The 17106-nt window shown below is 61.0% G+C and overlaps 1 protein-coding gene across 2 annotated transcripts in view; it reads right to left on the bottom strand.

The window, feature by feature from the left end:
* The window catches only part of LOC111141728 (nucleolar protein 4 like), a 129289-nt gene that overhangs the window by 15305 nt on the left and 96878 nt on the right, over positions 1 to 17106 (bottom strand). For both annotated transcript variants that reach the window (XM_022494517.1, XM_022494518.1), the window contains one exon: positions 11825 to 11966. In XM_022494517.1, coding sequence (XP_022350225.1) covers positions 11825 to 11966 — 142 coding nt within the window. The remainder of the gene's footprint in view (positions 1 to 11824; positions 11967 to 17106) is intronic.

Raw genomic sequence — 17106 nt, 5'->3', positions numbered from 1 at the left:
TCATCACGCATCTACACACACACACACACACACACACACACACACACACACACACACACACACACACACGCGCCTCCCTGGGCCCCCCAGAGCCCCGCCCTGCGGGAAGACGTGAGATCTGGGGTGGGCACAGTGAGGGGGAGGAGGGAGCGGGCAGCGCCTGGAAGATCGCCAGCCTCCCAGCCCATGCAGGACACGGGACACAACAGTGAAGAGAGGGGTGGTTGCTGTCCTGGGGGCTCATACTCCAGCAAGTAAAAAACCAAACATAAGGGTTCTGGAAGAGATGGCTCCAAAAGGAGAGTTGTGAGCTTTCCGGCCTTTGATCCCTGCTCCTTAGCCCCCAGCCCCGTGGCAGGGCCCAACTCCAGAGCTCACCCTGAGGAGGGCGGGACACCGTGAGGGAAGAAGGGAGGAAAGGAGGGAAGGCTTTTTGGCAATAGCCCATGGAGGAAGCCTCACAGGAGGAAGCTGAGAAGACCCCGTGGGGGCAGAGGTGCTGCTGGGGAGGGCGAGGTGGGGGAAGTGGATCTGTCCTTCAGCCCCCAAGGCCCAGCTACAGGGACTGAGTTCAAACCCTAAGCGGGCACCAGAGGCAGCCCCCTTGCTGTCACCCCACTCCAGCTGTACATCTTTCCACCTGCTCTTCCCTCGAGGACACTGTCCCCCACGCTCTTTCTGGGGGCATCCCCTCCCCTCCAGGGATTTGCTTCAAGGTCACCTTCTCAGTTAGACCTCCCTGCCCCCACTCTGACATGCTGACCCCTTTACCTACTTTTTTCCAGAGCCATTTTAATCACCTTCTCACATACTGTGTCTATGGCCTGTGCCCCGCCCCCGCCCCATGCTGTAAGCTGCCCCCTCTCCCCGCTGCAGACCCAGACCCAGACCCAGACCGAGCAGGGCTGTATTGGGGGTGGGGGGGTGCAGCAGGTCATTCCTGCCTCTCCAGAAACCATACCCCTCCCTCCGGTGAGGGCACCCTGCATCTTCCAGGGTGACCACATGCCCCACACCTGGCCAGTCAGCCCAGCTCATCCCAGTGATCAGCAGGCATCTGACCAAGTGGGACACACGGAAGTCAGTCCTGGGCTCTGGCTGAAATGTCTGGAGAGAAGTGCTCCTCCGCACCCCCCAGGGCCGCCCAGTCCTCGGGGCAGAGCTGATAGCTGGCTCGGACAAATCCCACCAGCCCCACCCCCACGTGCATCTGTGCCCGAAGCCAAGGGAGACCTAGACTTTCTGGTATGGGAGCCAACAGTTTCCTTAGTGGAAGCAGGTTTGCATCCCTTGTGTCCGGTTTGGTCTCTGAGTGATCCATAATCTTCCCTCTGGGAGGAGTGGAGGGACTGGTGCCCGAGCCAGGAGCCAGGCCCACCACAGGCCCCGGGTCTGCTCCCCTGGCTCTGTCCCGAGGTGACGGACACCCCCAGGAAGGGCTGGTGGCAGCGCGTGGCACCTTTCAGGGAAAGAAGGAACAGCAAGCAGGGTCAGCACCCCAGGCTGAGGCTCTGGTCCACTCTGAATCCTTCCCTCCTCCCCACTCCTTCCAAAAAAGTGTGACTTAAAGGAGCTATAGACGGTACTCAAACCCCAATGAGAGCAGCAGGGGGGTGGGGGGAGCAGGTGCGGGGCCTCACTGTCTCCCGACCTTGGGCACAGCCCGTCTCCTTGGCTCCTCTTATCTGCAGTCCAGGGAGTTGCCGCTGACGCCCTCTTGGGCTCTGACACTTTATGACCCTGTGAAAGCACCCAGCTGGCCCCACGGGCAGCGGGGCCCGACCCGCAGGGTGCAGGAGTTGGGCCTTCCCGGGGCACAGGCCTCCGGCCATGCGACTCTCTGGGCAGGGCCGTGTGCCGGTTGAACCCACCCCACACCCAGCTGGAAGGGACCCTCTCATCTCTGCCCCGGCCTCATCGGGGCTGCCGTGCCAGGAGGTCCCGTGGGGACGGGCAACCCGCCCGAGGCCAAGCTGTTGGAGCCTAGAACAATGCCAGCGGGGACAAGACTGCCCCCGACCTGGGACTGTATGAGCGACGGAGAAAAGGGTACACTGGGCGGCCACGGGGAAGCAGCTGGGGAATGCACCCCTTCTGAACACTTCCCCCCAGCCAGGCCTCCCCAGCTCTGGTGGAGGGCAACGCCCAGATCTGGGCAGGACACAGAGCCCACCACCTGTGCCCAGAGTGCCCAGGGCAGGGAAGGACTGCGGTGCCGTCTATTTACCGTGGGGCAATGTGCTGCTATTCAAATGGGGGAATTAGTGATGAATGGGGGAAATTGTTCCTCTCTCTGTCCCGTCTCCAGAAGGAGACAAAAACCCCTTTTACCTCGGCAAACAATGCCCTTATGTGGGCGCCAGTGCCCCGCAGCCCGCACAAGCCCGGCTCTGTGCGAGCCGCCAATCGCCACACCGGGCTCTGGGGCCCCCTGGCCAGCGGCGCCCTCTCCCTGTGGGTGACCTATACCAGCTCCCACCGCGGCCTGGGCCAAGGTGGGAAGACACGCCGTGCCGGGGGCCCGCAGGCCGGGCACACGGCCCAGGGCAGGCCGCCTCCTGGGGCCAGAGGTGCTGCACCTCCTGCTCTGGGGGCTGCCCTCGGCGCGGCAGCCCTGCCTGGTTGGGGAGGGGACATCAGTAATTCACACATGAGAGCCCGACTGGCTGGACTTGGGGATGGAGGAGGGAGGGCGGAGTGCTGGAGCCAGGGGCCCTAGGGCCCCTGCTGTGGGCCAGGAAGTGGAGACACCAGGCCCGGGAGACAAGCGTCTGAAGAGCAGCCCTTCCTGCTTCTGGGCTGCGGGGGGCTCCGGGCTGCAGTCGGGGGGCGCACCGCACGGTACCGCACCGGGGCGGGGGCTCGCCTCCTCTGACAAAGGCCAGCGGCTCGGGCCCTGTTTACATGATGCATAGTTCCCAGGAGCACCAGGCTCCTGGCAGGCTACCCTGCTCTTCCTCCCGGAAGGAAGGGGGAGGGCCTCGGGGTCAAACGAGGGACACGGAGGAGCTGGAGGCAGCAGTACCCCCAGGATCCCACCGTCCCCGCACGATGGGGCCACACTGGGTGCCCGGCCCATCGTTTGGCGTTCAGGCCCCGGCTGCCTACCCTGCGAGCCCTCCTAGGCATTGCCCTCCGCCCTCATGCTTCCTGTGGCGGGCTGGCCCCTACTCCTCACCAGGCTCCTGGGGCCACCGGCCCAGGGACGCCAGCACCTCTATGCCACAGCCCCCACCTTCCTGCCCTACCAAAGGCTGGTGGCCCCCTGAGCAGCATGGACACCCAGACCCCCGGGCACTCAGAGCCGCGAGCAGCAGACTGTAAGTCATGCACGGATCTCCTACTTCCTAGTGGCCACAGTTAAAAAGTAAAAAGAAACAGGAAGAATTTTAATAATCTATTTTATTTAACCCAATATATTCAAAATCTTATTTCAACAAGTGATCGATACTGTGCTCAAACGGAGCTATTTGACCTTCTTCTTCCTAGGAAGTCTCTGACACCCAGCGCACCCCCGACACGCAGCACACTCCCATCCCAGAGCCTCCGCACCGGCTGTCCGCGGCCACAGCACCACAGTGCAGACCTAGGCTTTCTGGATTCTCCCCTAAAACTGAAACCATTTCTCTCAGAGCAGGAACCCTGGGATCCAACCCAAAGATGAGTCTGGGTGCTGGGAGCCGGTGGCCAGCAACCCCCGCAGCAGGGTGGATACTGAGTGAGTGTCAGAGGCTGGGCACACGCATTGTCCCTGACTCTGGGGGAACCAGAGGTTCCCTGAGGGAAGTCACTGCTGTCACACAGAGTGAGTGGCAGAGCCTGGATGGGCTCCTCATTCCCCAAAGCACCCACCCTCTTTCTTCTCTCGGCCTCCATTTGCCCATCTATGCTATGGGCTGGCCCCACCTCTGCCACTGCCCTGTTTCTGACTGCTTCTCCCCCAACACACACTGGTCCAACACTCCCCTCGCCCCTGGGAAGAAATGCTCCCACTCTGGACAGGCTGGGTCTGTGTCTTCCCAGGCCCTACATCTCCCTGGCCCCACCCTCTAAGTCAAGCTCAGGCAGCGAGAAATCAATGTTAATTCAATGAACAAAGCTCTAGCCAAGATGCTCCCTGCACCCTCCCCTCCTCTCCCCTCCCCCCCAAAACAAATCATGTGTTCTGAGAGCAAACAGAGCCACTCCAGGTGACCGTGTGTGAATGATTCACGGGGCAGGGCCTGGGCCCCAGAGCCCATGTGTGCCCATGTGCCGTCTGTGGGCCCCGGCAGGTCCTACTCCAGCCCTCCTGAAAGCCGGCCCCAGGACTGGTGCATCCCAGTCCTTAGGTCAGAATGATGATGCCAGCGTGGCTCCGGTCACTTCCTGGTTCCTGGGAAGGTTGTCCTTGGACAGGCCAGGGGTGGCAGTGTCTCTCCTGCATGTCCCCCCTGCCAACAGCCCTGGGCCTTCTCTCCAGCACAGTGGGGGTTGTGTCGGCAGAGGGTCAGCAGGAAGCTGGGGTCTAATGCCTGCTAGACTGAGGGGCGGGAGCAGTGGGAGGACTCCCACTTCCTCGCCCAGCAGACCCAGGCACATCTTCCAGGTGGATGTGTGTGTGGGGGGTCTCACTCTTCCCTTCTTAGCAGGTGAGCCTCACCTCAGGCTCTGGAGCCTGTCTTACTCTAATGTCCTCCCCCAGCATCTGGGGGCCTAAGACCCTAGCAGCCTGCACAAGGCCCGGCCTGAGCCAGGGATAAAGGGATCTCTCGGTGCTGTCTCCCAGCCTCTCTTACCCCTCAGTGGCCAGAGGCCAGGACAGCCTAGCATTGTCCGCGCAGACTGCAGCCCAGCTGATGATGGACACTTTCCTGTGACCCGGGACTACCAGGGTGGCCCATAGCCAATAACCGGAAGGACTTGGGGCCCAGTTCTGTGCCTTGGGGGAGGGCAGGCACAGGGAGCATTCGGTGAATATGTCTGGAGCCTTGAATAGGAACAAATAGCTCTTGCTCTGGAGGAAGGGGGTATGACCTGTAGCCAGAAACCGAGGCCCAGACCCACCTTCCAGCCTCACCTTAGACAGGTAGGGTCGGGGGTGGGAGGAGGGGCAGGGCCAAGATCAACAGTGTGGAAGAGAAAAAGCTCAGTATAAAAGCTCACTGCTGGGAAGGTCCCTTAGAAGCCATCCCTGGGACCATGGTTAAGGGGCCATAATCCTCCCCCCAGACAGGATGGTGAGCAGGGTGGGTACCCGACCTTGAATGTGGGGTCCACGGGGAGTTAGCTGCTGGCCCTGGAGCTCTAACCCCAGCCATGGGCCTATGGGAGGGCGGGCGCCACCTACAGAGAACACTAAGGATCCAGGGCTTAGAGGTAGTGCCGGTGACCGAGCCCACGTGGCCTGGTCCCGGCTCCTCTGCACCCCCAGCCCCCCTCGCATGAGCAGCATCCCGCCCCCCGCCCGCCAAGGACACGCCTGTGGCATCCTCGGCGGCCCACACAGCAGCTGGGACACAGGCGGCAAGCGGCTGCCCAGAAGCCTTTTCCCTGGACAGCAGAACGAACTCACAGGGGCCTGCTCAGTGGCCTGCCCGAGTGGAGGCCTGGGCTGCAGGCGGCCGGATCCAGAAGTGGGGTCCTGGCGCACGTGGGTGGGGTGTGGGGCAGAAACTCACAAAAGGCCAGGACCCGCGGTGAGTACCTGCCCTCCCGTTCCAGCCCTCACCCAAGAAGCAAGACTCGGGCCGGGCCGGGGGGAGGGGGAGAACAGGAGCTGTTCTTCTGTTCTCTGGGGATACTGGTGTGATGTAAGGACCACCCAGGGGTCCCAGGGCAGAGGGGATCTAGAGGGACCTGAACAGAGAAAGACATAGGACTGGACTGAGTGGGGCTCAGGAAGGGTTGGGGAACAGGGAGCAGCGAGGAGGAAAGCCCCCCAGCCTGCACATGCCAGCTGAGAGCAGGGAGCGGGCCCCGGTTGCCCAGTACCACTCCCAGCACCAGGCCGGCCACTGACGAGGAAACGGCCCCACGACCACACATGGCGCCTCCTGGTCACGGGCGTGTGCTGAACCGGCCGTGTGGCAGGGGGAGCGATCCGCCCTGGGCCCCACAGCAAGGAGTAAGGAGCAGGCTGAGGCAGGACAGAGCCTGGGGCCAGGGCAGCGTGGCCATGCCGGCCCACTTCCCCGGCACATGGCCCTGCAGGGACAGGGGGAGGTGCCTGGGGAGAGGCCCAGGCTGGTGAGGCCCAGGCTGCCTTTCTGGCCAGCGGAGGGCCCTACCCAAGGCCACAAGAGCCAGCCGGCAGGAAGCCTTGGGCTTCTCACAAAGAACTCCCAAGGACCCCAGGCTCAATGGCCACAGTCACCAGGCTACAGTCAGCAGAGCCGGGAATCGGAGCGAACAGCTCGCTGAAGACCACCTCGCAGGGCCCAGGCAGGGCAGGCCAGAACCAGCTCGCACGCCCCGGGCCTGCAGGCAGGGAGCCGTGTCCAGCCGGGACCTGGCCCACAGAGGTGACCCCACCTCACTCCATCCTGCTGGCTGCGGCCCTCTCTGCTCCAGCTCTCCTGTTTGGAGCTGGGAGTCAAAAGGAGCTTGTAGAGATGCGGGACGCAGGCAATCCCCAGCCTGGACATTCAGCGTCTTCTTCCCTGCCCAGCCCGCACCGGACCCGCTCCCTGAGCTTCCCGGGCACGCCTTGGGCCCACTCCGCCTGCCTTCAACATCACAGCAAACACAGCCTGCCCAGGGGGCTCCGCTGGCCCCCCAGCTCTGCCCCTGGCCACTCAAAGGCCATCTGTGGAGCACCTACTCCGCTGGGGCCCAGGAGAGGACACTTGGGCCGGTGCAGGGCCTCGGCCCCCAGAGGCTCCCTGTGGCTCCGTTTGCGGTAATGAAAAAGAGGGACTTGCATGTCCTTCCCACGAATGACCCTAACGCCAGCTGCAGGGTCAGAGAGACCCTTGTGGTCACTTGCAGTCTGGGCGAGTCACTTCCCCTTAGGAGAGGACATGTCCTTCCCCGTAGGAAAGGCTCGGTCAGAGCTCCAAGCACTCGGCTGGCTTGGGGATGGGGATTCCAGTCACTGGGATGACTGGGCATCTTTAAAAAGCGCCACATCACGGACAGGAGAGGCAAATGACATTAGGAGGAAAAAAGGGGTTGCAACACGACACGATCTCCCTGCCTTTTTTTTTTTTTTTTTAAGAAAACAAGACTTTTATTATGTCCACAGAAAAGACTGAGAAAAAGATGCCCCAAATATTGGTCATTTTGATTTTTTTTGCTCCATTTTTTTCTAAATTTTCTACACTAAATCTAATACTTGTGAAACCAGGGGAAACAGAAAATACATTTCTCCAAAGGCACGCCTGCCCTCAGGCAGCTTTCAAGCCCACCGGGATCCTGGGTCCTTGCCCCTGTCCCTCTCTGTCCCAAAGGCAGAAGAGGGCTTATCAGCCTTCGCATGACAAAACCGATTAGGAGCCCCAAGAGAACTAAAGACCCCTCACTGCCTGGTAATGGGCACAGGAGGGGAGGCAAGAAGGGCTGGCATGGGGCACTGGAGGGAGGGAAGGGGGAAAGTGGGGGGTGGTCCCAAAGGCTTGGAGGAGTGGTCTCATCTCAGAGGCACAAACCAGAGGCTATGAAAGGAAGGCCCCAGGACAGCCCAGGGATCCGGCCCAGCCAGCCCCACCCCCACGGCCCTGCAGGAAGACAACAGTGCAGGAAGAGGGAAGCGGGACCCTCTGCTCTCCCCTGGCGCTGGCTTCCTGTCTGCCGGGGAGGTGAGTAATGTCCGCTCCCCACCCCCTCGCATCCCTTCTGGAGGCCAGGCCTCACATTTTCCGTTCAGGAAGGGGCAGAACAAGAGGCCAGTGGAGCACATCAAGGGGAAATCAAGGAGTGGGCCCTCGGCTGGCTCTGCCAGCGGCAGCCCCAGAGCCAGGCCTAGCCCCGCAGGTGAAGTCCAGGACGCCTGCTGGCTCACCTGGCCTGTGCACATGCACGGGCGCTTTTCTATTCACTCATTCATTTAACAGACACTTCCCCCCACCTGCTCTGTGCCAGGCTCTGTGCTGGGCGCTGGGGTCCTAGCTTCCAGGGAGCTGTGCTCTCGGGGACAGAGGCGGACATCACACAGATAATCCCAACGACCGGGTATAATCACAGACCTACCATCTGGTCCCAAGTCAATGCTAGACTACAGTGTCTCTGGATAAAGTCCCAACAGTTGGCTTCTCCCAGGCATCCTCTCTCTGCCCCCAGAAGGCGGCCACGGGGCCAAGTGTTTTTCTAGGCACCGACAACGTGCACAGAGTTCCACTTGGACTCAAAACCCAAAGCCTCAGATAGGTAGGGCTGAGCAGCAGGTCTGGAAAATGCCTGGCCACACATGGGCAAGAGGCAGCAAGAAAAGCCTGGATCACTCTGGCCCCAAGAAACCAGTGCTCTGAGTGCATGAGGGAGACCCCTGTGGCTCCCAGGGTCCCCTGCCTGTCTCTGGGGAACTTCACACATGGCCGACACCTGCCAAGGCGGAAAGAGGAAGGCCGCCCCGGCGCCACCTCCTGAGTTTGGTCCGATCACCCCCATTCGCTTCATCTCCCACGTCTTGGAGGACAAGAGAGATGTGCACCCCCCGCGGCAGCTACAGCCCCCAGGGAGGAAGCCCCGTGCACGTGGTTCCCCCCAGCCCCAGGCCTGCTGCTATGATTCTGGGGGGCTGCGAATGGCACCCTCATGAGAGACCCATGGCGTGGAGGCTTGCTGGACCTGGGGGAGGAGGCACAGCTGCGTGGGGCTCAGGGCAGGACACTCCCACTCCGGGGGAGCCAGAGACAAGCCCTGGGGTGGGGGGCGGCGGGGAGGAGCGGGGGCACCAATTCATTTCTGGTCTCAGCCTTGGGACCTGCCCTGCCTGCCAGATTTCATCTGCATTTGTTACAGTTTGAAAAGTGGGGGGTGGGGGGGGACACCGGGGAGGAGGAAGAGGAGGAGAGCGAGAAGAAGGATGGAGAAAGAGGAGGCCTCCAACACATCTGCCAACAGGTGTGAGTCATGTACAAACCACCTGCCTTCCTGAGATGCTTCTGGGCCGGAGGGGGTAACTCCCTGGCACAGCCTTGGGGGCCCCCACACTTTCTGGCTAAGGGAAAAGAGACCCAGGTACTCAGACTGGGGATGTCCTCAGGAGCAAAGAACCCAACTTGTCCCCAACAAAGGGTGGACCTATGTCCCCTCCGGATGGTGCACTGAGGGGCAGGTGTGGATAAATGTTTCTTTCTCCATTCAGGCAACAACGGTCAGCGGACCCCTGTAGCGTGCCAAGCAAGCAGCTGAAGTCACTGCGGACGGAGCGGAGAGCAAGAATGACATGGGCTGTGCCTTGCAGAACTCACAATGGGAACTTCAGACCTCATCTTTCCAATTTGCCAGTTCCGTGGAGGACTAACGGCCAGAGACCACACAGCAAGCCACCACAGAGCGCTGCCGGTTGGGTTCAGAGTACACAGTCAACCTGAGCCCCTGCCCGGCCTGTCCCCACCCCAGCCCGTCGTTAACAACAGGGGGACATGAAAACACTCTGCAGTCTGGCGGTCTCCAGTCGACTCACTGATGGGAGCCAGATCTTGGCCTGTGTCTACACTGTGAGCACCGTCAGACTGGGGAGCTGATTACATGCCACCGTGGGGCCTGGAGGGCAGGACGAAGACTCTGGGCCAGCTCTGGACCCAGCCAAAACCCTGCGGGAACCCACTGCTCTGGAGAAACACCGCAGTCACCTACAGCTCTAGAACCAGAAGGGGCAGCAGAGACCGGGCTGGACAGCTGGGCCTTCTCAAGCCCTGTGACCCCCTGTGCCGGGTTTAGGTCTGCCTCTGGCCTGCCGATCAGTCCACAGCCTCCAGACACAGCCTCTGATTAAATAATTAAATTGATGGTATCACAGTCAACACCAACCTCCCTGTCTCCAGCTCTGGCCCGCCCTGATAAACAAACACCCTGGTCCTGTCCGCAGGCCAGCCTGCCTCAGCCCTGGGACCAGGACAGGGACATGCAGGACCACGCCCAGGCAGGCCCCGGTCTGGAGCTCCCATGGAACCGGCCACAGGTCTCGCTGCCCGCCACCCCCTCCCCGCAGTCTTGCTGCTTCTCTCCACTTCATCTTCCCGATCAACCAAGCCCCAGGCAGCTGGGAAACTGATGCTGAGGAAGCTGTGACCCCCACAGAAACACTCCCTTCTGCTACCTGATCCTGGTGGACCAGACCACCCCCCACCACTACCCAAAGCGCCGAATCTCCCTGGGAAGTGTCTCCAACAGAGATCAGACTCCCAAAAGGTGGTTTTGAGCAACGGTAATGTAAGAATTTTTTAAAAGAATGAGTTGAAGAAATATGGCCCCCATTCAGTCCTACTACTCTGTTTTTTAAAAAAATGTTCTGGATCCTTCTTGGGAAGGTATAACCCTACGCCCTTGGCTGAGTTCTGCAGGCTTGGCTCTTGGTGTGGCCTTCGCTCAGCTCAGATGAGGAGGGAGGTCAGCTGCTGGGCACTTCCCAGCCCTGAGCCCCCAGTAGCATGTGGCTGCCTCCACCCGTGGGAATACTGGGAGGTGGTATTGGTCTGGGAGGCTCTGGTGGGGAGGCTCACAGCACGAGGGGGTCGTGCTGACCTCACGAGGTGTCAGGGCACAAAAGTCTTTTCTTTCCCAGCAGCCTTGTACCCCAGTCCTGGCAAAACCACCCTCTGGGCTCCCCAGCCCCTGGCCCAGCTTCCCCAGCTGCCTCCAGGCTTGGTCTCCTCCCAGACAAAGCCGGATTCAGGCCTGCGAGGGCAGGAGGGAGGCAGGCGCGGGTTCTGCCATGGAGACGAACTTTGACCCAAACTGCAAGGCTCCTACCCCTTATTTACTTTTTAAGGCTAACCCGTTTCCCAGAGTTAACATTACACCCCTTTTTAACACTGCACTTCCCTCCGGCATTCCAGGCCCCAACCTTTGACCCCTCCTAATTGCAGGCTCTACACCCCACATCTCTGAGGCTCAGCCCTGGGCTCATCCCCCACCCCCATCACCTCCCTGAAAACCAGACGGAGCCCCACCAGAGACGCTGACCATGGGTGCCACCCCACACCCGCGACTGCCTGTAGCTGAAAGAGGCGCTGGTCCTCCCAGAGCCCCGGCCCCCTGGGGGCTCTGCAGAGACCCTCCAGAGTGGACCCCTGGGATCTGAGTTCTGAGCCCAGCTCTCCCATCCCAAGGAGAAAGCATCTGTTCTGAGGGAGGCCAGAGGACTTTGCCTGGCCAGTTCTGGAGGGCGGGGGGGCCAAAGCTTGGGGAAGCTCCTCAGCCGGGCCACTTCCCATCCTAAGAGGCTGGGGACACACAGTGGACAAGTGCACTGCCTGCTGGCTTACAGGTGACAGGCAGGGACCCTGTCCTACAGCCTCACGTCAAGCTACAGATGTCCAACTCGTGCTTTCACTGCTGGGCGGCTGGACTCTTCCGGGTCCTTGGCTAATGACCTTCCCAGACCTGAACTGGGGTAACTTCCACATCCGACATCCGTATCCCACCAGCCTGCGAGCATCAGGGTACACAGACAGGACACCTGCCGGGCTGCCGGCCCCCAAGAGCTCTATCCTGTTCCCTTCAGGAGGACTTGCTCCCCTGGCACCAGGGGCTGGGGCACTGGCGGAGATACCCAGGACACCAGGGGCAGCTGGAAGCCACCCCTAGAGCCCCCAGCCCAGATTCCACCACCCCAGATTCCTAGGCCTCCGGGTCCCAGGTGCGGCCCCTTCCCCGCCGGCCACCAAGGGACACTCACCATCCTCTTGGCTGTGGAGGTTCTGAGGGCTCCGCATCCTCTCGTCCTGGCTGGGACTCAGGCTGGAGGCCAGGTGTGGGTCAGCTGACATCCATGTGGAGTCGTTCATATCAAAATCTTCACTGCTCACAGAAGTTTCATCCTGATCGGGGACAAAGAAGGCGGATGTTCAACAGGCCCAGCCTGATGCAGCTCCAGAGCAGCAGTCTGGCTGAGCCCCGTGGGCTGTGGGCTTTGGAAGTGCCCAAAAGCCACAGGGAGCCCCCAAACCTTGCCGTAGGGGCTGGGTGGCTCCCCTTGCCCCCCATGGAAGTGGTTCGGGCTCTGGTTCCTGTTGGAAGCCAGGGCTGAGGGCCGGTGCTGCCTGTAATTGAAGACAATTATGAGGTCTTGCATCCTGTGAGGGCGGATAGCAGGGCCTGGCTCTTACCCTCGTGAGCCAAGGTTGAGACAAGCACTGTAAACAAGGGCCACCGCTCCCCACTGGCGGCCCACAGCCCGGAGAAGAGAGCTCACTGTGCGCAGGGCCCGGCCGCCAGAAGGGGAGGCAGGACCGGCTCGCACTGCCGAGGCCAGGCCGATCGCCCCCACTAGGACTCCGGTTCCCGGGGAGCGTGCATGGAATTCCTTTCTCCCACTCCCCCAACCCAGAGGACATTTCTGTCTTCCTCCTTCCTAACCTTTGCTGTGCTTCAAAGATATGCTCTTGGGCAGCTTCCAGGGCTGAAAAGGCCAGGCCCAGAAGTACAGAGAAGGAAGGGGGTGAGGCAGGCGAGGAGGGTTCGAATCAGACCGCAAAGGGGGTTTGGCTCAAGGACCTGGGGGGCCGCCAGGGCCTTCCAAACAGCCGGAGGGCCTGCTGGAGAGGACCACGCCTGCCTCCTCTCCCCTGGCTGGCTTCAGTGAGCCCCTGGCCAGTCATCTGGGAACCCCCAGGGCGGGGCCCCTGCGATCCGGCAATCCAGCCCTCCAGCGGGAAGGGACCCCACCTCCTACTTGGCCCAGCCTCTTTCAGGAGCTGCGAGCAACTGTGTTTGGGAGTTGGCTGTAAATCGCAAGAAAGATGACCCAGCAGCTCCCACACCCCGAGCTGGCTTCGCCCCCTCCCCTCTCCCCTCTAGCAAGATACAATGGCATCTGTGGGCCCCCAGCAAGGACCTCTGGCAGAGCCCCCCTAGTTCCTCCTCCAAAAAAAGCCTCCCTCCAGGGCCCCCTCACAGACAACTCTTTTATAACGAGCAAACACACTTTGGTTGGAACTTTTCTTCCGAGGCTGTCCCCGAGGCAGACACATCTGTTCTCCAAGTGCGAGGGAACCAGCGTGGATTAGCCTCCGCCCCTCCCCCGCCACGCTGGGCTGGCAGGGAGTTTCCTGGAATTTACAGCTTCTGTGCAGCAGCCAGTGTGCGGCTGGACCTGGTCCTCGAGGCTGGACCTGGAGCACGTGAGCCGGGCCACCACGCTGGCTCTGCCCAGCTCGGGGGTCCCCATGAGGCCTACCTGGAGCCTCAGGGGACAGAGGCCATGTGTCCTCTTGTGCCCTCTCCCCCTCCTGCCCACCCCCACACTTACACTCGGCCTGCCTCCCCCAGGCTGCCCTGCTCCCTACACATAAGCGCAACTGCCCAATCTTCCTGGGGTGAAAACACACTCACTCGTGTTCACTCAGACCCTGTTCTACACCCGGAGGGGCACACGTGTTCTGCACAAAGGGACAACAAAACTTTCCCCTGTACTCCCAGGATGGACCCTAAGAGTGAGGGGGAGGCTGGCAGGAGAGAGCACCCTGGGAGATACAGAGGCCACCCAGGCTCCGCGGGAGCCAGGAACAGGGCATCCTTGCTTGGGCACCTTGCTCCTTCCTGGCTGCCCAGGGCACACCGCGTTCAGGGTCAGCCCTGAGGGAGGGAGGCCCTCTCCTGGCTCTGGGGTGTTGCTGAAGCACTCAGGATCTAAAAGACTGAACCCATTAGCACCGGAAGCCCCACCGAGTCAAGGCGCTTCCTGCCTTCAGTCCACAGGTATTTACTGAGCACTTACTATGAGCCCAGCACTTGCTAGGTGCTGGGTAGGACAGAATCCTGGCCCTCGCTGCCCAGCAGGAGAGGGGATGACAATCAGCAGAAAAACACATCAGCCCTTGGGGAGGAGGGACCAGAGCAAGACAAAGCAGAGGCACCGGGAGAGGGGCCTGTGGCTGGGGAGGGCCTCGCTGCTTAGGAAACACCTGAGCGGAAGCCCACGGGAAGTGAGGAAGGTTGCCCTGGCGGGGGAGGGTTCTATACAGGGAGACTTCTGGGCACCAGCACGTGCCAGTGGGGGGGTGGGGGGTCTGAGGAGCAGCCTGGAGGCCACTGTGGCCAGGGGCTAGGCTGGGGGCAGTGGAGCCTCATAGCAGGGTCCCCAGCCCATCACCCGGGGCGGGGCCGTCTGCAGCCCAGAGAAAGGCTTGTGGACGGTTCCACCGAACACGGTGTCCTCACGGAGGAGCAGGGAGGAGGCAGAACCGCTGGGTGCAGCACTCCGGGTGCCCACGCTCTGCCCGCACTCTGCCAAGTTGAAAACATTCACAGATGCCAAGTTCACCAGGTGCCAAGTGCTCCCCTTAGCCCTCTCATTTCATCCTCCCTGCAGGCCCACCAGGTAGGTCTACTTATCAGCCCCATCGTACGGGTGAGAAACTGAGGCTCTGAGGGGTTAAGGCGCTTGCCCAAGGTCACAAGCTTACAAACTGTGGAACCAGAGGTGTTCAATCCTGAAGGCCCAGACACCCTCCTTCCTGCCGCCCAGTCTCTGCCCCCCTGTCCCCCTCAGCTGGAGCACCCGCCCTCCTGTGGCACTCCACAACCCAAGTTCTGAACACACACCTGTCTCACCCACCAGCTCTGGCTCGGGCCTCAGCCAAGTTCTCACAGCATCCGTCCGCCGGCACCGGCAGTCCCTGCATGGAGGCACCCGAGCCCTCCCCACAGCTGCGCCGTGTCAACCCACAGTGGGGCTCTGCCCTGTCTGTCCCTGGATGATCTCAAGTCCTTCCAGGGGTGGGGATGAGGCTGGAGGTTTCCCAGACCCCCCCATGCAGCCTGTGAGACGCAGTGAAGTGGCGGAGACACCTGGCATGGTGCTGGTGTGGAAGGAGGATGTGGCCAGTGGCGACCTGGTCCCACGGCACACAGCTCCTGAACGGAGACCAGATGAGCCCTGCATTCGAGCAGACAGGTGGCGTCGAGGAACAGCCAGGCAGGGTCTCCCTGCTGTGCCTGTCTCCACCCCCGTACCGCTGCCACCCTGCAGAGCCTGGGGTTTCTCCTCCTGTGACCAGCCACCAAGATGACCCCCTCCACCCTTCCCTGCCTGGACAAGTCTAATTGGGAAGAGGTGAGCTGCATTTCCCATTGACTTCCCAATCACCCGATAATGAAGAACACCAGGGCCCACACACAAGGGCCTCTGGGACAAGGGTTTTAGGAGAATTCCTCACAACTGCTCCGTAACAAACCAACCAAAAACTAAACTAAACTAAACAGAATCAAACGGCGGGCACCCACGTCAGGCCTGCCCCTTGGAGACCTGCCCCAGCCACCCAAGGGCCCCACGGCGAGTGGAAGAGCAGGGCTCCGGAGGCAGGCGTTCTGCACCCAGAGCCCACCCCACAGTGCGGCCACACCTCTGCCCTCCGACCCAGAGAGCTAGGCTCCTGAGCGACACAGTGTCTCAGGGTGAGAACCAAAGCACACTCAAGGGAGACGAAGCTGTATTTACACACGCTCCCTCAATGAGGTTGCACACATTTAGTGAGCATCTACTATGTGCTCGTGTTGTGCTGGGGACACAGATGACTGAGGTTCCTTCCCTCTAGGACCTTGTTACCTAGAGAGAGACACCAGCGAAAACCTGTGACCTGCTGGTAAGGGCCAAGAGACGGGGTTGTGCACGCCCTCCCCAGTTACCCACGGACTCTCAAGCAGGCCCCAGAGGGTGCCCTCCCCCCGGGACTCTGCTCCATGAACCCTGGCTTGGAAGGCGGAGGTTCTAGTCCACATTTTTACACTACTGCTATGGCCATTTTTTCTGAGAAATCAAGTGTGGTTAACCCGACTTACAAGCCGAAAAAGAGTAAAGTCCTGGTCGAACTTACACAGCGGCCACAACTGGACTTTTGGGGTGGTCTTGGAAGAGAAGCATGCCCAGACCCCTCTGCCACCGGCCTGTGACAGCACAGCCCACAGCTGCGGAGGGCAGACTGAAACCTCACCCACTCCCACAGAGCCAGGGCTTGGGGAACGGGCTAATTACACAGGCAATCACCAGCACACACAGCGGCGAGCCCATCAGTGGCTGCGCAGCACGGGTCGGGGGAGATGCTAGAGTCGGGGCCGGGGTGTGGGGGGAGCTGCGGGAGGCAGCCAGCACAGGCTTGGGAGTGGTGGGGTCTCAGGCCCTGACCTAGGGTGCTCTCCTTGCTCAGCCAGAGGTCACGAGTCAGGCACCTCTTGCTTTGGCCTTCTGGACTCTCAAGGGAACTTGGTCTACTCATTTCTGCCTTTCATTCGCAAACTTCAGTGACATTTTCATTAGAAAATAAGAGTATATCTGGTCCTGTACTTCTGGGCCCTCTCTCCCCAGTGACCAGGCAGTCGCTCCTCTTACCTCTGCCCTCAGACACCTTGAAGCCTACAGCCTTGCCACCTGTTGATAAAAGTCCCTCATTCGGCCCCCAAAGGGCCTGAGCCATTGCGGGTCTCAAGGTGACAGCAACAATGGGCTTCCTGAAAAGGGAACTCCAGAATGTGTGGGGAGCAGGCGGGCAGCACCCAGCCAGCTGCTGGGACACACCCCAGTCTGGGAGCCCTGACTCTGGGCAGAAGGAGAGGAACCGACCGAACCCTCCCTGCTCTTATCTGCGGTCCAAAATTCACGGGCAGGTTCAGTTTCTCTCCACCCAGGTTCTGCGGCCCTTCCTCCTCTGCAGGCAAACCAGCACCAACCACTGCCCAGCCTAGGAGGAGGAGAAAATGGGAGAGCAGAGGGGAAATGGTAGAAACGCGCCTGTATCCATGGCGGGTAACTAGGAGCAGGTGCTATCAGTAACCTGATTATTTTACAACTGGGGTCAATTTCTTGGGAACTAGGTTCCTGGTGCCTCTGAAGCTGAGCCGTTTGCATCCTCCAGAACAGGGATCCCGGGGCGTGCCTCACACAACATTTTCCAGGCCTTCCTCTGAGCTGTAACTCTATCTCTACCACTTGCTTTGCGGGGGGGGGGGGGGGGGGGGGGGGGG

Source organism: Enhydra lutris, unplaced genomic scaffold (assembly GCF_002288905.1).
Source record: "Enhydra lutris kenyoni isolate GAN:26980312 unplaced genomic scaffold, ASM228890v2 scaffoldscaffold6, whole genome shotgun sequence".
NCBI lineage: Eukaryota > Metazoa > Chordata > Mammalia > Carnivora > Mustelidae > Enhydra > Enhydra lutris.
This window is presented reverse-complemented; position numbering and strand designations above follow the sequence as displayed.